This window comes from Medicago truncatula, chromosome 2 (assembly GCF_003473485.1).
Source record: "Medicago truncatula cultivar Jemalong A17 chromosome 2, MtrunA17r5.0-ANR, whole genome shotgun sequence".
Taxonomy (NCBI): Eukaryota; Viridiplantae; Streptophyta; class Magnoliopsida; order Fabales; family Fabaceae; genus Medicago; species Medicago truncatula.
Window position 1 is genome coordinate 40,123,934 of NC_053043.1, and position 25,465 is coordinate 40,149,398.

The window sequence follows — 25,465 nt, forward strand, 5'->3', positions numbered from 1 at the left end:
TTGTGTTAATGATGTTGATGATTGCTGCAAAAATAATTAACTTCACTTTAGGGCTCCATCTTCTATGACAAACATAAAAAATGGTAAAAATAAAAGTCAAGTTTATGTTATGATTAAGCATTTCTGCAGCCAGTTCCAACTTTTCAGGAAACTGTTGCTAGTTTTCTGTTGTTTAGGTCACCACTCCAGAGAAAATTCCTCATGCATTTTTCTAGTTCCTTGATATAACTGGCCAAGAATATATACTAATGGAGTATATGATCATACCATGTATCACATGTTGTAGAAGCTGCAATCTGCCTGCATAAGTAAGCGATGAAGCCTTTCAAGAAGCAAGCTTGACTTTGATTTTGTCCACCACTGGTTGAAAATAGGCTGCTTTTGGTTTTCCTTTGAAAATAGGAACACCAAGACACAAAAATGGGAGGGAGCCAATATTAAATCCAAGAGAGTTAGTTATGTGAGCTAATCTTGATTGAGATATGGAACCAACAAAAAATAGTAGATTTTATAGGGTTGATAACTTGACTTGTGATATGTGTATATCTTGCAAAGAATTCTGATAGAATATGGATGTTGGATGATGTTCCTTTGCAGAATAACATTACATCATTAGCATAAAGAATATGCGAAAGGATTGTGCTAGTCTTGTTGCCTTTGATTAACATCATTGCATCATGTATACGACTTTTGCCTCAGGTTCACGTAAATCTGAAACAACTAGGGGTAGATCCAAAATAGATGTTGACATCATTGATTTTCAATCTTGATTTCATCATCCCACACAAGTGGTAGTGGGGAAAAAACCAAAAGGGTGATTTTCAAGCTTGATTTATATATGGATTAAGTTAAGGAAGTCGTTTTGTCCTTTCATCATCAAAGGAATTCGATCATCCATTTTCTGTAATATACTCTTTTTACTGAATCCTATTACAAGAGCATGAATATCATTTTTAAGAGCTTAAACATGTTTTAAGATAAAACTTACCTATTAATATGTCAACATTATTCCTGTTCAAAAAAATATGTCAACTGTATTTGTAGATTATATATCAGCTATTTATTTCTTTTGGTCAGGTAGCCTAGTGGTTAGAATTCACCTTATAAGGTGAATAAGTGGGGTGTCCGAGGTTCGAACCCCAGCCCCTGCATATCAGTTATTTTTCTAATCAGGAGTTTGGAAATACTTATTTTCCTCTCTAAAATAAACTGTTGACTTAAGAATAGCTAGATCCTATAAAATTGGATTGAGTTTGAAGAAATTGATGTATGTGTTTGTTCATAACAAAAATACACGACAAAAAATGATATGGTCATGAATAATATGTTATTTTAGCATTATTTCTCAAATATGGCAGGGAAGACTAGCATTTATTTTACAAACAACCAAACTCTACTATTTACATGTATGACTTTTCATCCAAAGAACAAGAACTTTGACAATTATATCAACAGACTATGTTATATCTTGAATTGCATCCAAGGTTGATGGCGACAAATCAACACCAATAACATCTTGATTTATCATTCTCTGAAGAAAAACACTAGCAAGAAAAACAAATTGTGCTTTACACTGTATCTACTGCTTGAACTTGCTGCCGAGCCAGGTACTTTTCCCTTCTTTCTTTCTATAAACATTTGGAGACAATTTAGGGCTCAAGTAATAAAACATATATTTAACTGAAAACGCTAAAGAGCACAAACTAACCCCTAAACATTTTACATACCCATTCATCAATGACAAGACCTTCAGCAGCAACTCGAGGACCTGTCTCCGCAGCAGGCTTCTTCCGAGCTTCAACTGCGGCATCAGCTTCAGCCAACTGCCTTTTCAGTTTTTCCAAGGCCTAAAACGACCACATTTCTATTATTACACATCAAATATGTAAAGCTTAATTAAGACAATTTGCAAAAAATTTGACTCACGGGACTTGGCCGTTCTGGATCTAAAAATACAACTCCCAAGATTCGCTCCACTGTAACTAGATCCCTTTGTTCATCAAACTGCATGACAGAATGCCAAAGACCAAACTTATGTACTATTAATTAATTGCTCACCACGAAAATATTGTCAATAGCATGAATAAATAAAACAAGCAATAATCAACACAGCAAAAGCTGATAAAACCCTAAAACATCCTGTCGCAATTATTTATGGACCAACAATTCTTATACAGAATTTCGAGTTCTGTTTTCCTAGCCTATATTCACAGGTTATGAAATGCACTGACTGGACTGTTGATTTTTTTTTTCTTCTTCAGTTACGGTCATCATGGTTCATGATTACACAACATAAAAAAATCACAGCGAATTGTTCAAAAAAAAAAATCACAGCGAAAATTAAACATGTATACTTGCTTCAGGCATAAACAAGAAGAAAGTGAATAACCAACAGTATTCACAACCCTTACAATGGACTGCACATTATGACGCTGAAAATACAATAATTAGCTTTTGGGCAAGGAACAATCTGTTGAAAACAGACAATAAATCTGAACTACTGAACTCGTAATGCCTGTGCATTACGAGTTCTCCAAATTTGCCAAAGAATGGTGGATGCCACTTATAAGAAGCATTCTGGTATTACTGTGCAGTCCCAAGGTATTACTGTGCAATCCCAAGTTTTGAATAGTTTGTTGCTACCATAAAGAAAAATAATCCAAATCCAAGGTTCGAACATGGCCTCAAGGGAGAGAACTACATAATTTTAGCTTTTGGGCAGTTAAGTGTTAAGCAATCCAGGTTCAATGTCACAATATGGATATATCAGCTATTGCTCAATTTTCTTTTTAAAGCATAAGGTTCACATATTAACCAACAAATAATCAAAAGGCACAAATAAGCCAATTATCTCCCTCCCCCTGTCTCTCATCAATACAATATATATCAGAAGAACCAGACGTACCAGCTCGGGCACATAGTCCACCCCTAATTTCACTTTGAGACTCATGATTTTGAACTTGACCTTGTTCTTCTGATTTGACAGCTTTTCATTGTTTTCAGGTTGTTCCACAAATTTAAACACTGAACACCATATTCAAAAAGGAATAAATTAATATAATGCAAAAAAAAAAAAAAAAAAAATCTAACAAGACAGGCAAAGAACAAACTTTACAAAAAGCAATTTAATGAAAAAATTACCAGCTGCAATCACGCTTTCTCCAGGAGCAAGAATGCCACCAGGAGGCCGCATGTAACAACTCTTTGGCGCCGTAGTTTGAAACTGAAAACACAAAAGGGAGGTTATTAAAGAAGTCAACTAGACATATGTAAGGAAAATAGGAAATGGACATACACAAGTAATCAAACCAACCATGACAATGAGTGTATTCATTTTTCATCATACTTTCACATCAAAAAAATATATAAAAGTGAAAAACAGAACCGCACTGTTATATTAACATTGTAAGACAAACCCCCAACGATGTTTCACCAACTTAGCACATAAAGTATATAGAATCTCTCACTTTAGTCCCTACTGTTAAAGATACAACAAACTTAGGACAAATTTTCATATACTTTAGGGACTAAAATGACGGATTTCATATACTTTAAAGAATACTTTAATATCGTTAAGGACTTCAGTCATATAAACTATCAATGTAAGGATGCTCTAAACCAACAATTAATCATATTAGATCATTAAATATTTTACTTTTATCGGAACCACTTCAAAAATGTCACACATGATTGATCTGATGGTACATTTTTTTTTTTTGAAAGAAGATCTGATGGTACATGAAAATTAAACTTTATTATTTAAATACCTTAATGACTAAAATGGCACATCATACATGGGGATAAACAAATCCTTCTATATTTAAATTACCCCACATTCTCCTGCTACTAAGTCGGTGTTCATGCTTCTTAAAATTGTAACTAACAAAATAAGAGACACATGAATACACAAAAACCAATATACCTTGAAAGCAACATGAGACTTGCTAGTGTTTTTTAATCGAACAGCACTCCTAACCTGCTTACCCGGTTCATCTAGAAGACAAACAAAACCCAAAAATTTAGAATGAATATGAATTAACCTTTAAATTAACAAACAGCACACAAACACACCCAAAGATTTTAGTTCTATTATCAAGCATGTGCTCTTCCCAATTTTTTTCACACAACAAATATGATTACACTGAATTATATCATTTTTTTCAAAATATTATCGGCGATATTTGAGCTATTTTTTATCTTCCAATTATAATTTATTTACTCTTAAAAAAAATATATATACTTTTTTTAAGGACACTTTATTTAAAGTACAGTGATGATAACTATTGTATCTAAAATTGGGAACTTCCTAAAAAGAAGAGAAATCTTGTTTCTGTTTATGTCCTCTTAACCTATGCTACAAGGGTACTCTTCACCTTTTCCCTAAACTAAAAATTAAAACTTTCTCCTGCAAATAGTAAAATGAAATTTAAAAAAAAAAAAAAAGGTAAGAAATTGAGAAAGAACAGCTTAATTTAAAATCAGAAGAACAGAATTTGAATTCAGAGCACTTCAATTCATTAAAAAAAAAAAATGAGAAAAAAGCGAAAGCAAAATCAAGAGCAGAGAAATGCTGAAAATGGTGATGAGAAATAGAGAAAGTGATGATTACATGGAAAGTAGAGGTGATTGGAAGGATCAAGACGGAGTCTACGCCGGGGAGGTAGCAACAATGACCTTGCTACAGAAGACACCGTTTTCGGTGATTTTTGAGCGTTTCCTTGGGTTTGATTCTGTACGTTACCGGAGCTCCAACAGAGGCGGAAGAGGCTGGCGTCGGAAGTAGGTTTCTGGTGACCGGCGGCGATGGCCATGGCGTCGCCGGAGAGTGATTGAATGAAAGAATGAAACGCAGCGTTTTGAATTTTGATTTGAAGAGAAGAAGAAGAAGAAGAAGAAGAAGAGAAGAGAAACAGAGAGTATTTGTGTTTAACAACGACTTTGTGGGAACGTGTTTCATCCAGGTAGCGTTTTATTTAATGCACACGCTCCTACTCATTTATTACAAAATATTATTATTAATGGAATATATAACATAGGTCCCTTTTTTTTTTATCATCGGAATTTGAACTTTACACCTTACATATTTTATTATAAGTCTGTTTATTTTGTTTTGAATAAGTTATCTTTTGTGTAATTGGAGAGAAAAATCTCTCAAGGTGAATATCATCGTAGTCAATGACAAAATTCATCGATTTAACACTACTTTATTTTAGATTTAAAGTCTGATCGCTCGTTAAATGGAAAGAGATTCAATTTCATAACATTCAAATGTTGTTAGATTGAAGAATATTAGTTAAGAAATCTGAATTTTAACTAATTTGAATTTTAATCCACTTGAGTTGTTTTAGTGATATTGGCTTGCGTGGTGTGTTCATCTTTAAGATCTTATGTTTGATTCTTCTGATGTTAATTTTGGTAGACTAGTGTACCTTCTTCAACAACAACAAAAAAATCTTAATTTTAAAATCGTTCTCTTTCAGGTGGATATCCATACAAAAAACCCAGACATAGATTTTGATCTTAATTAGTAGTATTTGTTAATCTTATGTACTATAGAGAACCTTTCACGTGATTGATATATTTTATTTTCACTCGTTCAAAAAAAAAATGAATTTTAAAGGATAAACATTTTTATTCTTTTTTCTTACAAACATTTTTATTATTTTTGAAAAGTTCACGATTATTATCGATTAATGATATCAAATATAAACAACTATCGTGGTTAATTTTTATTCATTTTTAATAAATTAACATTTTTTAACATGACAATTTCTATGATACAATGAGAAATTTGAGTGTACTTGATATTGATATGTGTGGTTTTTAAATTAATAGTTAAATGAATTATTTTTTAAAAATTATTTTCTATCATCTACAATTATAATAACTAATTTTTATTTACCTAAGTGTCAGCAAAATAAAATTTAATTTTTAAAATTCATATTACTCATAAAAATGAATATTCATTATTTTTTTTTATGAATGTAAAAAATTAATATGATTCTTACAAAAAATAAAATGATATTTTATAAAATATAAAATCGATAAAAAACTCTTTATTTCAAAAAATGATTATTATTTTTTTAATTTACGAAATAAATATATCAATTCAATTTGTACAGTAGAATATATTTTTTTCTATCAATATATAGATTCTACCAGAGTATATAATTTTGTTGTGTGAGTGAAACTATGCCTTTCAATTATTTTGATAAATATTGATTCAATATAATATTTTATAAATTTATATATAAAAAATCATATATCATGATTATGATATTTTTTTTAAATTGCGAAAATATCTTTTTTCTTGTAGATAAGGAAGGAACATGAGTTAAGGGTTGGAGTTGGGATTGATTGAAGTGTAAGGCATTTAATGATGGGAGATTAAGTTAGGTGTTAGAGAGGCATTAACAAATGTGGGCTATGTTTGTTGGTGTAGGTATGTTGTTCGTTGGGAAATTGATTATGAGAATTATTATGATATTCCTTTGTTTTCATACAAACAAGGATCTTTTCCTCCTCTCTGGTACTAGTAGTAGTGTTCTTCAATGGTCCTTAACTCTCTTTCACCCTTTTTGTTTCCATTAAATGGACGGCGATGGTAGGGTTATTACTCTACTTACCATGAATTCAAGACTCATTATTGTTAGTTTCAAATAGATGGACTAGTACCTAGTTCTAGTAGCCTTTTCATTGGAATAATCATTTTTAGCTCAATTAATCTAGAGTCTCTTTCTTTTTTCTCTTAGAAAAAATGGAAAATTTTATCCTATTATACTAGTCCTCGAATATGACATTCCCAAATATTTATCGGACCCAAATGCGATATTAAGATCAAGGATTGTCGCAACATCTTCTTTAACTAGATCTTAGAACATTTTTACTAGAAAAAAAAACTTCAGACTTTCAAAAGTTAATCAATTTTTCATACGCTTCACCATAGTTTGTTTTGTTTGGATTTCTTTCATATTTTCATCTTCCACACAATTGGCCTTGCAAAAAGGAAAACATCCATTCACAACTAAAAGATGCGACATAATAGGCTCATTTCGAAAAATTTGTACACCATGCATTCGGTCACCCCTATATGTTTGTCGCATTAACATCGATATACCTTTCATACAAAGGATGAAGAGGTAGAGTGATAGTGGATCACCTTTTCTCAATCCTCTTCCTAGATAAATAAGATTAGTCGTCTCATCATTTACTAGTACCGAATAAAAAATGGATCCCACACACATCATCACTCAACGAATCCATTTAGGATCAAAGTCCATCATTTGCATAAATCCATGAATATACGCCCTATCAACTCTATAATATACCTTGTTGAAGTCAATTTTTAGTGCAATATCACTAGTTTTTCCTTTTGTCTTGCTCTTCATAGAATTTATAAATTCAGAAGCAGCTAAAGCATTATCAAGTATGGACCTGGACTTCAACACAAATTGATTGATTAATACTTGGACATAATTCTCTTCAATCAAATGTCCATCACTTTATCAAGAATTTTGTATACAGCATTACAGAGTGGTAGATGTCTCCAATCTTTGATCGTGCTTTGAATCTCTCCCAATTGGTAACAACACAATATTGGTGTCATTAAAATTAGGAGACAAGGCTTCATTATCATGCAACCTTTTACATGTTTCAAACACATCCTTAGGACAATGAATGATTCCAAAAATTATGATAGAAAGTCAGATTTAGTCCATCCGGGTCGAGTACTTTATTGGGATGCATCTGGTGAATAACTTCAATAATATAAAATGAACCCATGAAAATATTTGTCTATTATGGACCAATATTTTCAATAGTTAGATTATATGAATCCCTAAATCTTATCATGATCTATAAACACTAAATTTAACCCATCTTTTCTTATCATTTTATAAAAAAAATCATTTTTACCCTTTATAATTATTATAATTTAAAATACTACATATTATTACTGTAATTTTTTTTTTCTTGACAAATTTGTGACAGTAATTATTGGACACCTGCATATTGTTATTTGATTTTATTTTTACGAAAGCATACAAGTTTTTTTTTAAGGAGAAAAGGACATTTTTTTTTTTTTTTTTGGTAGATAGACGAAATGGCAAAGCCATTAAAAGGACATTTTTTTTACAAATGGGAGAAAAGGTACATGTTTTTTTTTTAAATAAGAAAGGATACATGTTATTGTTACTGAAGAGTATAATTCTGGTACCGTTATCAATTAGTTATTTATTTTCATGGTTTTTTTAGAATAGTATTATACTTTCCAAAAGAATAGTAATAGCAGTAATAATAAATAATACATTCTTTGACTGTTCATTGCTATCTTTTATAAAAAAATGCTTTTCATTGCTATGTTTAAGTAAATGAAAATAAATATAAAATAAATTTTTGTGAGTAAATATTAATTTAATATTATAATATAAACGATATGTTAAATTATTAAACTCTAAATATTGATTGAAAACAATGGATTTTCATTAAAAACAATTGAAAATTGAATGCTGAAATTACAGAAAGAGAAAGAAGGCAAGGAAATATTTAGAAAGAGTAAAGAAAACGATGTATTGTGTTATTGTGCTTAGATATAATCCAATGACTATAAATATTGATCCATTATGGACCAATACTTACACAAGTCCAGACTAAATGGCACCCCTCCTCTATACTAAGCTCAACATGTTATCATCATCATTTACACATAGAGGGATAACTCGTAACACACGATCATACACACTTTGTTGACGGTTAAATAAAGAGGATAAATATTGGATGACCTCATCAACAAAACCTTGCTGATATTTAATTGTGCCAATCTCATCAATGAGCGTTTTAATAATATTTTGTTGTTTCCTAGTCGTAGCGGTGGCATGAAAAAAGCAAGTACATATATCCGCAATCACATTGTTAAATCAAACAGCCTACTAAACCTTTTACATAACGTCAACCCACCTTCCCAAGGATTCCTCCGGTAAAAAGTAATTGCACAATCACCTCCAACACCGTTTTCCTAATAAAGCATAACCAAACAAATGCAAGTTACGAACAAGCAACCCACCTAACTCCCTCATCTAACAAACCTTATCTCAATAAATCAAATGAATTTTTTGAGATCCCCTTACACCCTCCCCATAAAACAGATTTAAAAAGAGACTCAATTCTTAGATGGAGCCTTAAAGAAGGAAAGGAAGCACATTGGTAACGAAGATAAACGAATTTGAGAAGGAAGAGATTGCCTTGCATGGATAAATTGGGGCTCTTTCATCCCGACAATTTTGCTAGAATCTTATCAATCACTACATCTCCTTAGGACAATCTTTTCGGGTTATCACCGATGGGTAAACCCAAATATTTAAAATGGAGATGGCTCATTTTACAATTCAACATTCTCATTGCGTCCTCCACCCAATAGTGATTCAAGTTAACTAGATCTCAATACAAGGAATAATCAAAAACATAAAGTTGAAACAAACAATTGAATAAATTATGAAACTAGATCTCAAATCAAATCTCATTTTTCTTGATCACATAATCATTTCATGAACAAAAAATTTTGGATAAATTAGATGCAAAAGCATAATGTTTGAGTAACGGATTATTACATCACATTACAATAACATTATTCATTGAAATATCATTATTTAAAAGTGCACAATATTAAAACCTTGAAGTACTAGGACCCCGACAATTCAAGTCAATGACTTTCCTCATAGATTCTTCCTTGCTTCTCTTCACCTTGTTGGAAACAGCAGCAGAAGAAGCAGATGACAATTTCTTGGCCTTAGTGTATGATCTGATATTGCTCTTAGCATGCTGATGAAAGGATCTAAAAGAATGGTTCCACCTGCATACACCAAGTTGGTCTTTTAAGGCCTCCACTCCTCCTGTGCTTAATGCTATCATCCAAGCTCTTACTGCTGCACTCATGTTGTACCTTTGTTGAATGGACTAGTGTTGATATTTTTTCAATATATATGGGGGTATGATTTAGAAGTGGGAGTTAAGAAGTAATTCAGGTGCTTGTTTGTTGGGGAAGTAACAAAAACTGGAAAAATAACTAGGGGCAGTGTCAAATGTCTTGTTTCCCAAGACTAACTTTTTTCTTATTGGCTATTCATAGTTTAATTTAGGTAATAATATTTTGGTTTTAACTTATTTTCCAAGTTAAGTTTGGCACCTTAACTCTAAAATGAGTAATTTTGGTCCCTAATTAACGTTGTGTTAATGCAATTAGGACTGATAAGGAAACAAATCAGAAGGGAAAATACCAATAGACTCAACTGGAAGTTAGCAATTAAGGAAAAAAAGGAGTAGTTACAGAATTTTGATCAAAATAATTACTTTCCTTTCACAACAAATATACGTTTATTTATACCAGTCTCATTAAAACCGTTAGATATATCTAACAAATTAGAGAGAAAACCATTAACAATGAAGGAACCCGCTGCAGGGTGGCTTAAAGTTAAGGGGCTCATCGATGCATGCTTAAATTTTGAGGTATCAAATGCGTGCAAGTGCAAATACTAATCACTTAAAGGGGTGTATTTGATTAGGATTTTAAAAGATTATTTTTGTATGAAAAAATCTAGTGAATTTTAAAAGATTATGCAAGATTTTAATGACTTTTAGGATTTTAAAAGATTCTCAAGGATTTCAAGGGATTTATATCTTAAGATTTTAAAAGACTATCAAGATTTCAATGGATTATATCAAGAAGTTAATTGTGTTTTTCCTAGATGCTTATGGATGTTTTTATTTTTTTCAACACTGTACTGCACTATTATTATTTTTTTCCAACACTGTATTGGATTGAGATTTTAAAATATTATTTTGGCAAACAAAATCTTGAAGATTTTAAAGGATTTTGTGAGATTATATTGACTTTGTTGGATTTTAAAAGACTTTTTTTAAATGACTTTTTACAATCAGGATTTTGAACACATAATTTTAATGGATTTATAATACAAATTTTTAAGATTTCAACGGACTTGACGAGATTTTAAGATTTGAAATTATTGTATCAATTTTTAAGAAAAATTCAAAATGACCGTAGATTAAAAAATATTATAAATCTATAATATCAAATTGACTAATAATAATAATAATAATAATGCCTCGTAAGTGTAGCTCAGTTAGTAGCTACCAGGGATAATTTTTGCAGGGGTCGGAGTTTGAACTCCGGATTCTCCACACATAATGTGTGTGAATCTAACCATTAAACTACTTGACGAAAAAATAATAATAAAAATGCCTAAAAAGATAATGGTCATTTAACTGTAATCGTAAGGCATATAACAACAACAAAACAATCCGCTAAAAAAATAATAAATAATGATATTAGTAGAAAAAAAAAATGACTTGCACAAAACTTCATAACAATCTGTAAGACATTTTTACTGCTTGAACAAAACTGCTAAAGAAATTATACTAGTAAAAAAAATGACTTGTGCAAGGCATTTTTATATTTTATATTTGAATGATAATGTTCATATTTTACTGCTTGCACAAAACTTTATAACTTCATAAAAATGATATTAGTAAAAAAAATGACTTGTACAAAACTGCTAAAGAACAGTAAAATCTGTAAAACTTTAAAGTGAAATGTGATAACTATGTAACGTGTGCAGGAAGATTTTTTTTTTCGAGACTCGAGAAGCAACTACCGTAAAAAAGAAAATAACGAAAAGCAACTAAAAAAAATCTCAAGACTATGTGTGGCAGACAAAAAAGTCTCAAGGCTAGGTGTGAGATTGTTAGTAGATGCATTTTACACTAAAAAGTCTCACAAAATCCATTACTCGTAACAATCCATTAAAATCCTTATAATTTTGAATACCAATAGACAATTTTTAAGTTGTGCAAAATCTGAATTGAATACCACTGGATTTTATTTGGACTCATTAAAAAATCTTGAAAATCCTAATTGAATACCACAAGAATGTTTTAGATTCCTTAAAAGTCTTGATTGAATACCTAAAGACTTTTTTAAAACAAAAAAGTCTTTTAAAATCCTTTGAAATATCAGTTGAATACACCCCCCTAAGGTTTGTGGAATTCAGAAATTTATCTTAATAGTTTTAACGTTGATGTATGCTCAAACTAAAAACCTTAGTTAGCATAAAAAAGAGTTGTATCATCTCATCTAAACACTTTTAGACATTAATTATAAAAAATAATTAAAAAAAGTTATTTTTGCTGCAACAAAGATGCTCAAACTCAAAATCTTCTGCTATTTAGATTTATAAAAAAAAAAAAAAAAAAAAAAAATTATTTCTTCATGAAAAGACTCAACTTGCAAGCCCAGTAGACAAATAAAATATGGAAACTATATCTCAATTCTCTTTTTTCTTGGTTACATAATATCTAACTTTCAGCTAAATGAAAGGAGCATGATTTTTAATTAAGTACTTTGCTACCGCTCTTTAAGTTTGAGGCATGCAATCACCTTGGTAATACTTCAGATCAACTCACCTAAATGCTTAATTATAAAAAAATAAAAAATAAACTTGCACCAAAATATTTAATTAATAAATTATTACAATACAATAACATCATAAATTAGCATCAATTCAAAGTCCACAATATTAAAACCTTGCAGTACTAGGACCCCAACAATTCAAGTCCATGACTTTCTTCATAGATTCTTCCTTGGTTCTTTTCACCTTGTTGGAAACAGCAGCAGAAGAAGCAGATGACAATTTCTTAGCCTGAGTGTATGATCTAATATTGTTCTTAGCATGTTGATGAAGTGACCTAAAAGCATAGTTCCACCTGCATACACCAAGTTGGTCTTTTAAAGCTTCCACTGCTCCTATGCTTGATGCTACTACCCATGCTCTTGTTGCTGCACTCATTTTATAGTATTTAAGTACCTTTGTTGAGTCTGAATTTTTTTGAATATATGATATAGTAAAAGTGTATGAAATTGTTGTGATTTGTGTTGATGGGTTAGTGTTGATTCATATATATATATGGGAAAGTTAAGTGGTGATTTAAAATTAGGAGTTAAGAACTAAACAAGGGGCTTATGTAAATTGTAAATACAAGCAGAGCAAAACAAGGGGCGGTTTCACCTATTGTTCATTTGTTTGGAACCAAATTACGCTTTCCTCAAAATCTACGCGGTGTCAAATGTCTAGTCTCCTATGACTGTTAGTTGTATTGTCTGTCTTTTTCATTAATTAATTTAATTTTTTTAAGAGGCGGAAAAACAATATGTAAAAGATCATTTTAAATATCTCATTTCTCCACGTTTAAAATGTGTGAGCTCTAACCACTAGACTCATATATCAAAAAAAAAAAAAACATCTTTAAAGCACAAGGTATGTCTGAAATGGAGTAAAAAGAGTATAAATTACAAAGCAAGCTAGAATACTACCAAAACAAAACAAAAACTAAGGGAAACATTATGCGGGACTATAACCCATGCAAACGAGGGGATTAGACCACCATAAGTAAAAGTCGAAGAAAACATTAAGTTTATGAGTCTTTAACCACCATAGAGAGTGAAACAAGCATCCTTTCTAAACATATGTGAACCACATAATTGCATAGCCTTCTCCCCAATATCCGAGGGAATTGTAGTAGAAATTCCCAATCACGTAAGAACAAGATGTCAAATGCCACCGAAGATTGCACATATTTTTTTTCAAAAAGACATCTTTCAAAAATATTTTTTTATCAAAATCTGTTCAAAATAGCGTCTCATTTATGCATTTTTTTTTTTTGAATTATTGTATAAAAAAAAATGGTACTAAAAAGCTGAAATACTTAAAATAACTTTTTTTTAACAAACACTTAAAATAACTTTTTATGAGAATCTAGTCAAACTAATTTCACATTGGAAGATTTCTTTAAAAAGTTATATCAAAAAGATCAAACACTATAAAAATCATTTAAACAAAACTATAACAAACAGATCCATCCTTTAACTGAAAGTTGTATTTTGATTGAACATGACTCTTTTCATGTTATTGATATTATTTATAAGTTTTTGATATGATTTTCAATTTAAATAAACAATTTTTTTTTTTAGTTTTTGATGCTTCTTTTTATTAGAGTCCAATTTTTAAGATTACATGTTCAAATTGTTTAATTCATCAGCTTGTACCTTCATCCATCACATCTTAGAGCTTTTGGAATCCATTCTTGGAGATTAAAGCCCAGGAGAGTTGGAACTTAGTGTGAATTGATGAAGGAAAAAAAAAAGTCATTAATTAGACTTGTATTTTTTTGGCTTAGAAGCTATTCTTTAATTCTTACATAGTCACAAGATTAAATCTATAGTGTTTAGAGATTTAATACAGGGACTAATAGGGGTTATAAAGTGGACACAAACAACATCTCAATTTTCAGTTTTCTTGATTCATAAGCATTAACGAACAAAATTTTGGATGAATTTGATACATAAGATGAGATGGGATGGATAAAAAGTAGTAACTAGTATCTAACCTGCATCATAATGGATTTATTACATTACAATACATTATAAATCAGCATTAATTAAATGTCCACAATATTAAAACCTTGCAGTACTAGGACCCCAGCAATTCAAGTCAATGACTTTCCTCATAGATTCTTCCTTGCTTCTCTTCACCTTATTCGAAACAGCAGCAGATGAAGCAGAGGACAATTTCTTGGCTTGAGAGTATGATCTAATATTGTTCTTAGCATGTTGATGAAGTGATCTAAAAGCATAGTTCCACCTGCATACACCAAGTTGGTCTTTTAATGCTTCCACTGCTCCTATGCTTGATGCTACTACCCAAGCTTTTGTTGCTGCACTCATGTTGTTTGTTGTAACTTGTACCTTTGTTGAATATTATGATGAAGTTGTTTTGTTTTGATGTGTGATGATGAATTAGTGTTGATAAATTCTTATATATATATGTATGAGGGTAAGTTGAGTGAATTAGAAGTGGGAGTTAAGAACTAAACAAGGGGCATAAGCAAAAATACAAGCAGAACAAAACTAGGGGCGGTTTCACCTATTGTTTGGAACGGATACACAATTTTCTCAAAAGCTACGCGGGTGTGACTCAAATGTCTAGTCTTTTATGACCAACTTTATTCATTCTATTAATTAAATTAATAACTCTCAAAAATCAATTCCCTCAAAATAAATAAATAAATACTCTAAAAAAAATTATTAAATTAATAATTTAACTATACTTGGAGGGACTAAATGGATCACCCATATTTACTCAATATCTGATTCGGTAACCATCTAATATGGGTGAACCATTTCACTATCAACTTGCAGGGACTCTATTTAAAGTCGGAGCAAAATTTTGTATGAATTATCCCATAAAAATTGACACTGTGAGAATTAGAACACAAGGCTTTAAGAAAAACATACTCCATAGTCTCAAACTTATACCATCAAACAACTTTTAGTTTAAATACCTTATTACTTTAATAAACTTAATATTTGCATTATTCTTAATATTGGCAACAAAAAACATTGTTTGAAATTGTAGGGCACTAGGCGCTCTTCTGACTCTTAATAAGGCAACTAAGAAAATAACTTTTTTTGTCACTTTGCCATAGTTTTAATAGAGCTTGATCCAACTTTAAATTTGCGTGAAAGAATCCTCGTTGAAAGGAAGGATTTTGATTTCTATGCGGATGTTGAGTATGAGAAACTTCCGCCTTTATGTAACTCATGTCAGATTGTTGGACATTCTCTTAAGTACTGCAAGTATCAGATTCCTCCAAAAGTGCAACATAGTATACCCAATGGTTCAAATATTGATAAGGCGGATGTAGAGATCACACCTCCTGTAAGTACTTTTCCAAAAAATGTTACTTGTTGCAGTAAAACTGTTGTAGAAATAGTCCTCTTATTGATGATATACTAAGGTTTAAGGAAATAGCAACTTGTGTGTTTGTGGAAGATGTCTTAAACCATGAGGAAGAGATTTCTAATATTTTTGTTGGAGCAGATCATGATTTTGTACTGCCTGAGAAATAGAGGGAGGCTCATCAGAGCAACCAATATTCAAATATGTGTATAGTTGATCTTTAGAGTGATACAATCACTGATCTCGACTATATTCATAATACTCATTCTTGGAATTACATGGGTTCTTGTGATGAAATAGTAGCAGACTATGTTCCTTTGGGAGACCATGTCATACAAACTTCAACTCATGAGCCTTTTGGTAGTGCCATGATAGCGACATACTCTAACTTGTCAAACTTCAGTGCAAATGTTATTCGCGACATCAAGTTTTAGGGTTAGTTTTTACTGAGGCCCAACAAGCTAGGGTGTTTCTAAGCAAATCATGGGATAACATGACTCAAAATGAAGAGCAATTTCAATTGGTGGTCCTAAGAAAATCGAAGAACAAGTTAAAATAACAGCAGAGTTAAAATAACAGCAATTCCACTCGCTCGACTCGCTAGTCCTTTAATGTGTTTTTTTTTTGTCTTTCTTTGTTTGCTTTTTTTTTCTCGAGGCTTTTGGCATTAGTCCTCTCTCTTTTTATGTACTCTTTTTCTTTAAATTAATATATGGTCAGGGTTATGCAGTAGGTAACCCCTCTGCACTTGATATTTTGCATAAAAAAGACTACAATGGTTGACAACACTCTCCCTTAAGAGATTTAACAATATTGTTGTATTTTTAAGATTGGATTCAAATTACGACTCTAGTTAAGATGAAAGAGATCCATTATCATATCATTCAAGTGATCTTGGATTATTCTTAAGTTAAATTAGAAATAAAACAAAGTATTAAATAAATATTTAGTCCCTGTAAATACTTCAAACTTTTTATAAGGATTTAAGTATGTGTGTGAAACTCATTCAAAATTTAAAAAGTTTAAGGATAATAAAACAAAGCAAATTTAAAATTAAGAAGGACTAAGACTTCATACTAAAATGTTTATAAGGACATACACATACCACTTTTTTTAATGAGGATTAAAAGCATAACTTAATATGAACAAAACTTATTTAACCTAAAAAAAAAATCATATATGTATATTTTTTTTTAGAAATGATATTCGTACTATTATTTTATGAGAGTTTTTGGAATAACTCTATCTCTCATACTTTAATTGTGTTCTTGCTCTTTTATTGTGTTAATATTTGTATTTTGTGTATATTTTTAGTTGTCTCATATATTGTTCAAAAAATTGTTGTTTAAATAACATTCCTCTTTTCCTTTTTGTAACACCTTAATTTGTATTGTTACCATGAAAAATACTAGGAATAATCGGTTTCTAAATGAAAAATAATACTGATCTTGTTACCATATATAATTAATTCTATCTTGTTTTGTTAATATATAAAAATAAAGGAAAAAATATTTAAAAAAAAAAAAAAAAAAACATAAACTCTAAATAAAGAGGAGCTGTCCCCGTGAGCATAGCTCAGTTGGCAGGGACAATACATTATTATATGCAGGACCGGGGTTCGAACCCCGGACACCCCACTTATTCACTTTAAAAGTGAATTTCTAGCCACTAGACTACCTGACAAAAAAAAAAAAAAAAGAGGAGCTTAAGTTTGTTTGTTTTTTTGCGCTAAGAAACTTGAAGCAGCTGTTTAACCTTACAAAACCACGATCTCAAGCACTTCACCAGGTACCATAATGACATATTCCTTACAAAATTGAACGAATAAACCATGTTATACACTACTCCACCTAACCACTAAAATATTTAATTAAAATCTTATAGTAGGTGGACCCCAACAATTCAGGTCCATGACTTTCTTCATAGATTCTTCCTTGTTTCTCTTCCCCTTGTTGGAAGCATTAGCAGAATTTGACAAATTCTTGGCTTGAGTGTAAGGTGATCTGGTATTAACATGTTGTTGCATTGACCTAAAAGCATAGTTCCATCTACAAATCCCTAATTGATCTTTTAAGGCCTCCACAGCTCCAATGCTTGATGCAACTACTATCCAAGCTTTAGTTGTTGCACTCATATTTGTGAATAGGACCAGTAATAGGTTATTGATTTTATGAAGAAATCGATTTATGAGTAGTATATGAATTTTATTGATATTTATATATGTGGGTTGCATGAGACATTGGGTGATTTTAAAGTTGGATTAAGAAACCACGTGTTTTATTTTCCAGGTGAAAGAGGGTGAGAAAAGCAAAACTAGGTGCGGTCGAAATTTTTGCACCAATTGTTTGGAATGAAGACATGACATGTGTCTCGAAATGACCATGAGGTGTCAAAGAGATTCCCTTTTCTACGTGCATTTTTACTTTAGAAGGTCCTGCATTACTCTCCATATAAAAATTCTCATTTGAATTTTGTATAGTTAGTTGTATTAATATTTGTTTAAGAAGGTAAATTAACCCACTTAAATTGGCGGGAAAATCGAACATGAGACTCTCAAATTAATTGTATTATTATTAATGATAAAATGAATATAATTTATCAAATAAATATTGCAAATGACACATGAAGAACATTTTATTTTATTTTCTTTTTAAGGTGGAAATGGAATTAACTCAGAATTGTTAAATGCACAAATCAATACACAGAAAGTGTGTGAGACTCTAACGTGGTCTAGTTGGTCGTAGGCACATAATACATGACTGCGCCGGCCAATTGTTTTCTGATAAACCAGCTATATTGCCGTTACGTTATCGGTGTGTAACTCAGAGTTTTTCGAATTTTTTGTGCAAAACGACAATGTATATGAAGCAAATAATAAAACCAACTACTTTTTCGTTTAAAAATGAGTGTCGTTTAAGGTTGTTACACGTATATTAAAAAATGCAATAATGTTGACATTACACTTTTATTAAATATTGGTGCATTTGCCATCATTATAAATTAAAGTAAAATGTGGTACTTTGGTAGTAGTATGCATAGTAATAAATTAAGAGTACTATTGAGAAAAAGTAATTAATAGTGCATTGAAAACTGAAAGTGACATTCATTTTAAAATAATTTTTTTGGCTAAAACGACTCTCATTTTAAAATAAAGTGAGTAGCAATCAAACTGTCCTAGCATTCAATCAAGAACCAATCTAACAACCTTGGAGTGTAGCAAATTCAAACAAGCAACCAAAGCACAAGAGAGAGGAGCAGACACAAAAATTGTTTACCTAGTTAGATCAAAATCGACAAGTCTTTATAAAAGATACTCCCTCCGTCCTAAATTGTATGTCACTTTAAAAAAAAATATTTGTCCCAAATTGTATGTCGCTTTACAATACCAATGAAAAATTAATGTTACTTTTCCTATTATATCCTTAACTATTTATTACTCTCTCTTCTTTCAATTTCTTCATTTATCTTTTCCATATCATTTATTGAGGACAATTTTGTAAAACAACTCATAATATCTCTTTCCCACACAATATTAACTACATTTCTTAATATGTGTGAAATGCCCAAAACGTCATATAATTTGGGACGGAGGGAGTATAAAAGTTTCAAAAACTTAGTTATAACAACCCTAATTTCCACCTCTTTGTGTTCATTCTCTCAATCCTCGAGAAGATTTTTCGAGAAGACATGAGAGAAAGCTTGAATCATTCCTCCCTCTATCCGACGTATTTAGAATGTGTTTTTTGACCTAGTTTTTCGCCCCAAAAGCTCTCAATCCTTAACCCTTAGTTTTCCCTAATGGTTTTCTGTTATGGTGACATTGTCTCTCATTCAACAACCACACAAGAAACACTCATTATAAGAGTCATGATCTTCTATTTGTGTTTCCTCTTGTTGCATCTTGTTCTTGAACCCTAGCCAAATTATCAAACGGCGCCAACTCCTAGCCATTTAAGTTTCTCAAGGATCTCATCTTTTGATGGTTAAATTAACACTATCACTGTTTTGAAGTCAATGTGAAGAATTATGGAAAAATAACATTAAAAATAGGGCTATTTTAGTCTTTTAAAATACACTTAATTATTAGTTTAAAGTGTCATGTACCTCATCTAAAAAATAACATTAAAATGGGGCTATTTTAGTCTTTTACAATACACTAATTATTATTTTAAGGTCAAATAGGTCATTTAAGTTGTTAATTTAATGCATTGTTAAAAATTTCGTATAGGTGGATTATATTTTTTCAAACTTAAAGGACCAAATAATGTATTTAGCTTTATTTTAAAGTGACTTGGACCTCATCTAAAAACAAATTCAAATGATAAGAGAGAGTGTCAAAACACATTTCTACTCCTAACAATCCAAAAACCTAAGCTATGTGAAACTTCAATGCAACTTTAATATCCACGCTCACGCATAACAAGGATGTTGGGGTCCAATTCTCACATTGCAAATCCATAACCCGGCGATAATAACTTGTTAAATGGACTTAGATCTCATCCCTAAAGTGAGCTCAAAATATAAGGGTGTCTAACCGCATTTATACACCCAACAACAAGCCAGGAACTTTAGCAATGTGGAACTTTCATATAAATTTGATGTGTTCAATTTAGGGTTACTTTGTGTCACTTTAATATTTGACGTGTTCCAAATTTTTCTTTATGGATTTGTTTCATTTTGAATGAAAATTTCAAGAGAAAGTTTGCTTGATTGCTATCACTTGTCTCACCATGTCTGTCAAGAAAAGGAATGAAGCTGTCAATTTGAGGATATTGATTTTTGGTTCAGGAATCAAAGTGACTATTTTCTACTGTCACTTTAGTCTGTGTGACACCTCATACTCCTTGTCAGCATAAAACATGTGTCACATCATCACTTAACATAATTTTTTAACGGCGGGAACTAAAGTGATAACAGAAGTGCAGAGTCATAGACTTATTTGTATTTAATCCTGAGTTATGGACCTTTATGACAGCAAGGTGCAGAGTCAAGGACTAAAGTGACTATTGTATAAAAAATAAAGGGTTAAATACGTTTTTGGTCTCTATATTTTGCGCGATTTTGAGAATAGTCCCTACATTTCAATGAATGTTTTTAAAATCCCTACATTTTTTCTCCGTTAGTGCAATTGGTCCCTGCCATCAGTGCCATGTTGGTGAAACGTAAGCCATCATAACAAGTTCAACCCCACCCCACCAAATCTCCACCACAACACCTTCCACACCCGCAACAACAAGCGCTTTCAACGATAACATCATCGCTTTCGGCCTCCAAATCTTCCCCTCTAAACCAACATATTTCACCGGAAGTGCGACGAACACCGGTGATCCGCATCTACGACGCTGCGGAGAAAGATCGCGGTGAAGTTCATAGGGAAGTTCTCCGCCGTTTTCCGGCGAGATTGAACCGCCAACATTGGCATCACGTTAGAAATTTGACAACAGGGACTATTTACACTAACTGAGGAAAAATGTAGGAATTTTAAAAATATTTATTGAAATGTAAAAACTATTCTCAAAATCGTGCAAAACGTAGGGACCAAATACGTATTTAACCCAAAAATAAACATACTTTTCTTTGGAACCTAGATGCATCAGTTGCACCATTTGGAGATTCACTAAAATAGAAGAAATAAATAAAATACTTTAGTTACTATTTCCCAACAATGAGCAAAAACAATCCATATTTAAAACATATAAACTATGAGTATATATTAAAGAGCTTCTTTACAACTTATTTGGCATTAACTATAAGTGATTGGGAGAACCTAATAAAATTGCTTATGAATTGATGTGCATTAGCTATGTTTAACTTATTTCAATAACAATAAGCTCTTCATTATTGATTATGAAAATAGCATATTCCTTTTTTGATTATAGAAATAGCTTACATAAATAAGGTAGCAATACTTTCGCTCAACAGTACAAAGTGTAAGTTAACAGACAAATGTATTAAATTTGATGAAAAAAAATCAACGCCTTGAAGAAGATTTGGGACTTTCAAGTTTTTTAATGCAATTTGAGCAAAAAGAATGAAGTTTTTTTAAAACAAAATATGATTTTATTTATTTTAAAAGGTAAAAAAGTTAGTACTTTACATGAATGAAGAAAAACTATAATTCAGTTGAATTGGAGTATCAAGAAGAAGTGGTGGTTGCTAACTTTAGAGGAGTTTTGTCCCAACCAATTGATGACTTCCTTTTTTTTAAAAAACTTATCAATGACCGAACTTTATCCTATTAGATGAGATCATGCTGTATAAATCAAATCATGTCATAATATAAGAAGATAAAAAAGAGGATATATCGTTGCTGGATTAGAAGCATGTCAACTGAGCAAACTCCACTTGTGAAATGCTAGAGAACCGACATATGAAAAATGCTACCATATGCTACGAAATATAATTCGATCATATATAAAATATTTTGGGTACATTATTTATAATCAATATCTATACAATATATTAAAAAAATGGCTTAATATATCATTTAGTTTCTTAACTTATTTTTTATTTCCATTTTGCTTCTCTAACTATAAAGTATCTTAATTTGGTCTCATAATTCTTCGGTCGCTTGCTATTTTGGTCTTCTCCATTAGTATTTTGCAAAATCTATTAACTCCTTTCCACGTGTTCTTGATCAACGGTTGGATTTAAAAAACACACATGACATACCGTAGACTCACAACATACGATAATTTTTATTGTCATCTTCTTCCAACTTCATACCCAAAACAAAAAACAATAGTTCAACAACGTCTTTCTTTATGAATCTAGTTCCATAAACAGAACAACAACAATTTCTTCATCCCCATCAACAATTTATTCATCACCATCAACAACAATTTCTTCATTACCATCAACAACAACAACAACCTTTTCAACAACCACAAATATTCCAATCCCAATTTCAACAACAATAAATTTTACAAACAGCAATAATAATCATGAAAAACTAGAAATAAAAACCCAGAAATAAAAAAAATACAAAACTCCATCTTCATCTTCTTCTCATATATTTTCTTCTCATTCTTGTTCTTCTATGGTTTAATAATTCCCTTTCTTGTTCTTCCAACGCAATACTGAAACCAATTAGTAATACAAACAACTTACGCAAACTGCAAAAAAATATCACACAATTACTACTCATTAAATCAAGTAGCTTTAGCAGTGTGAATGAATAAAGCAATGTTCAAGATCCAAATCATAAAAATAATTACAAAGAAGTGGCTTCCTGCTATCAGATGCACAGGTTCTCACAAAATAAATGAGAATGGCAAAATGAAAACTACTCCCCTAACAATTTAAGTGATTGTCTCATTGAACATCCCCTAACAATTTCTACAGCACTGTGTTGTGTTGCGTAGATGATTTCCGGCGCGGTTGCAGCACTGTGTTGTTTTTCCATGGTTCATAAATTTTTGCAGAAATTAAGCGGAGGTTGCCGGCGGGGTCGCAATAGTTTCCGACGTTTTTTGAGTTTGATCGTTTTTTGAGAAATTCGTTTGTTTTGTTATTAGTTACTTTCTTTCTTGCTCTATATCAGTTTGATGTGTTCAATTTCAAGTTTAATGTTTTGTTGTTAACTTTCCAAACTTTCCATTTTGGATTTATGTCACTTTGAATGAAAACTTTTTGCAATTGAAAATTAGTAAATGTGTTGCTTTTGTTTTTTGAATCTTGTTGCTATAGTGATACAAACTGCTCTAGAAGACTGCTCAACCTGATGCATTTATTATGTATCTTGCTATGAACTTTTTTGATCGATACATATCCAAGCACAAAAATTTCTTGGAGGCAACGTATGTTTCTTTTCACTTCCATAGATTTTTCAAGTTTCTTTTTCTTTGAACTATTATGTATTATAACTGAAAATTCTTTGGTTTCTACAAGGATGTGGAAGTTCGTACTTAAAGACTTCGTTTGATTGTTATCACTTGTTTCACTTTATCTACCAAGTTGATGAATAAACACTTCTCAGATGATCCATTTTGGGTAAACTTCTTTTCTGTGTCAATTTACTCATCATTAAAAGATACATGAGTTAAATAAGTTGTAGTTACTATAAAATTATCTCAAAACTTTCCAAGTTTACTTTCAATTTTCTAGCATCTTTGTTTTTAAATTCACTAATTTGCTCTTATGGAAGTTGAGCTTCTCATTCTCCGTGAACTTAATGGGAACTCCAACCTTTGACTGCCTTCACCTTTATGAATTACTATTACTCTTACTTCAAACAATTTGGTCGTTTTTATCGTCGTAGCATATATGAGATCTTAAGTCAAGCTCAAGGAGGTAAACAGAAGAAGAAACTCACTTAACATATAACGATATAATTTATTAGTTCAACGTTTTCTCCAACAGTGATGCTTGGAGAATATATGTCTGGTTCAAAAGAGGGGAGGGGACGAATTTTAATTAAAAATGTGTTTGGTTCAAAAGGGGAGTGGAGGGATTCTAAAATTAATTTACGGTTTACCCTTAAACTTAATTAAATATACAAAAATGCATGTTTTTACAATTTCACATACCGATGAAACAATAACGATGTAATCAATAACAACACGGTGTAGACGATCAGATAATGGATTACTCACAGTTCACGTTGGAGGAGATCTGAAGTAGTGGTTGGCGACACCAAAGTAGTAGTAGGGTTGGAAGAGTGGGTTTTACATATAACAAATAAGAGTGATAGATAACATAATAATAAAAAGTTGCTACAAGGATAATATAACCTAATAATAATAAAATAAAATAAAAAAATTTGAAGAAGCTAAACTAACCCCCTCAAATTGGCACCAGAGGGAATCAAACCTGAGACCTTGAGGAGGAGCACACTCTCAGATCCTAAGTCAATACCACTAGGCCAACCCAAGTGGGTTTAATAATAATAAAAGTTGTTACAAGGATAATATATCATAATAATAGTAACAGTTGTTACAAGGTTAATATTGAGATTTAAAAATAATTTAAGGATAATTTTGACAATGCAATAAAATTTTAAAGAGATCCCCTCACCTCCCCTCTAAAAAACTCCGATTTTGGGGGAAGCAAAAAGTCGATCTTGAAGGGATTTTGCTCCCCTCCTCTCCCCTCCCCTCCCCTTCTAAAAATTGAACCAAACACATCAAATTTAAAATATTCTCTCCCCTCTCCTCCAAACCTCTTGAACCTGACCAACCCTTAATTATTTTTTTTCAAAATTTGCAAGTTAACCCCATTTTTATTGTCAAATTGATCCCTTAAAATTTGCATTTATTTAGAATTATATACTCCCTCCGTCCCTATATCTAAGCACCCATTTGACTTTATTTTTGGTAATATTAACATACAAAATAGACACATTAATTGAACTAACAATTTTTTTAAAAAAATGTGAAAATTGCAAAGGGGCTTAGATATAGGGCTGGAGGGAGTATATGCCAATTGTGCCACATTATTATGTATGTAAACACATTGTCTTAGGTCTTAAAACATGTGAAAAACTAATATGTAATTTGCAATTATTCTCCTTTCAATTATATCACATCATTACAATATAAAAACAATTTAGTTCGCAATTCACAAAGTTCAAAAGCTTTCCCTCCAATTCCGTTAACAGGAAATAACAGACTAGAGAGAGAAACTCGGTAACTAACTAGAGAGAGAGAAAGAGAAACCCA

The 25,465-nt window shown here is 31.3% G+C and overlaps 5 protein-coding genes across 5 annotated transcripts; all 5 read right to left on the reverse strand.

The window, feature by feature from the left end:
* Positions 1 to 1,278: 1,278 nt before the first annotated feature.
* LOC11416476 (vesicle-associated protein 4-1) lies at positions 1,279 to 4,972 on the reverse strand. Its single transcript, XM_003596447.4, has 7 exons — positions 4,610 to 4,972; positions 3,923 to 3,993; positions 3,142 to 3,223; positions 2,906 to 3,024; positions 1,927 to 2,004; positions 1,728 to 1,847; positions 1,279 to 1,628 (listed from the first exon to the last, which is right to left on the reverse strand). The coding sequence occupies exons 1-7, from the start codon at positions 4,809 to 4,811 to the stop codon at positions 1,569 to 1,571; spliced, it is 732 nt and encodes a 243-aa protein (XP_003596495.1). The 5' UTR covers positions 4,812 to 4,972; the 3' UTR covers positions 1,279 to 1,568.
* Positions 4,973 to 9,502: 4,530 nt separating this feature from the next.
* Positions 9,503 to 10,076, reverse strand: LOC112419030 (uncharacterized). The gene has a single exon (XM_024775753.2). It carries the CDS (start codon positions 9,928 to 9,930, stop codon positions 9,661 to 9,663), a length of 270 nt encoding a protein of 89 aa, XP_024631521.1. The 5' UTR covers positions 9,931 to 10,076; the 3' UTR covers positions 9,503 to 9,660.
* Positions 10,077 to 12,307: 2,231 nt separating this feature from the next.
* LOC25488438 (uncharacterized) lies at positions 12,308 to 13,080 on the reverse strand. The gene has a single exon (XM_013609330.3). The coding sequence runs from the start codon at positions 12,855 to 12,857 to the stop codon at positions 12,588 to 12,590; it is 270 nt and encodes an 89-aa protein (XP_013464784.1). The 5' UTR covers positions 12,858 to 13,080; the 3' UTR covers positions 12,308 to 12,587.
* A 1,265-nt stretch (positions 13,081 to 14,345) lies between these two features.
* On the reverse strand, positions 14,346 to 14,877 carry LOC25488439 (uncharacterized). The gene has a single exon (XM_013609331.3). The coding sequence runs from the start codon at positions 14,789 to 14,791 to the stop codon at positions 14,522 to 14,524; it is 270 nt and encodes an 89-aa protein (XP_013464785.1). The 5' UTR covers positions 14,792 to 14,877; the 3' UTR covers positions 14,346 to 14,521.
* Positions 14,878 to 17,510: 2,633 nt separating this feature from the next.
* On the reverse strand, positions 17,511 to 18,018 carry LOC25487410 (uncharacterized). Its single transcript, XM_013609332.3, has one exon. The coding sequence runs from the start codon at positions 17,938 to 17,940 to the stop codon at positions 17,677 to 17,679; it is 264 nt and encodes an 87-aa protein (XP_013464786.1). The 5' UTR covers positions 17,941 to 18,018; the 3' UTR covers positions 17,511 to 17,676.
* Positions 18,019 to 25,465: the final 7,447 nt, after the last annotated feature.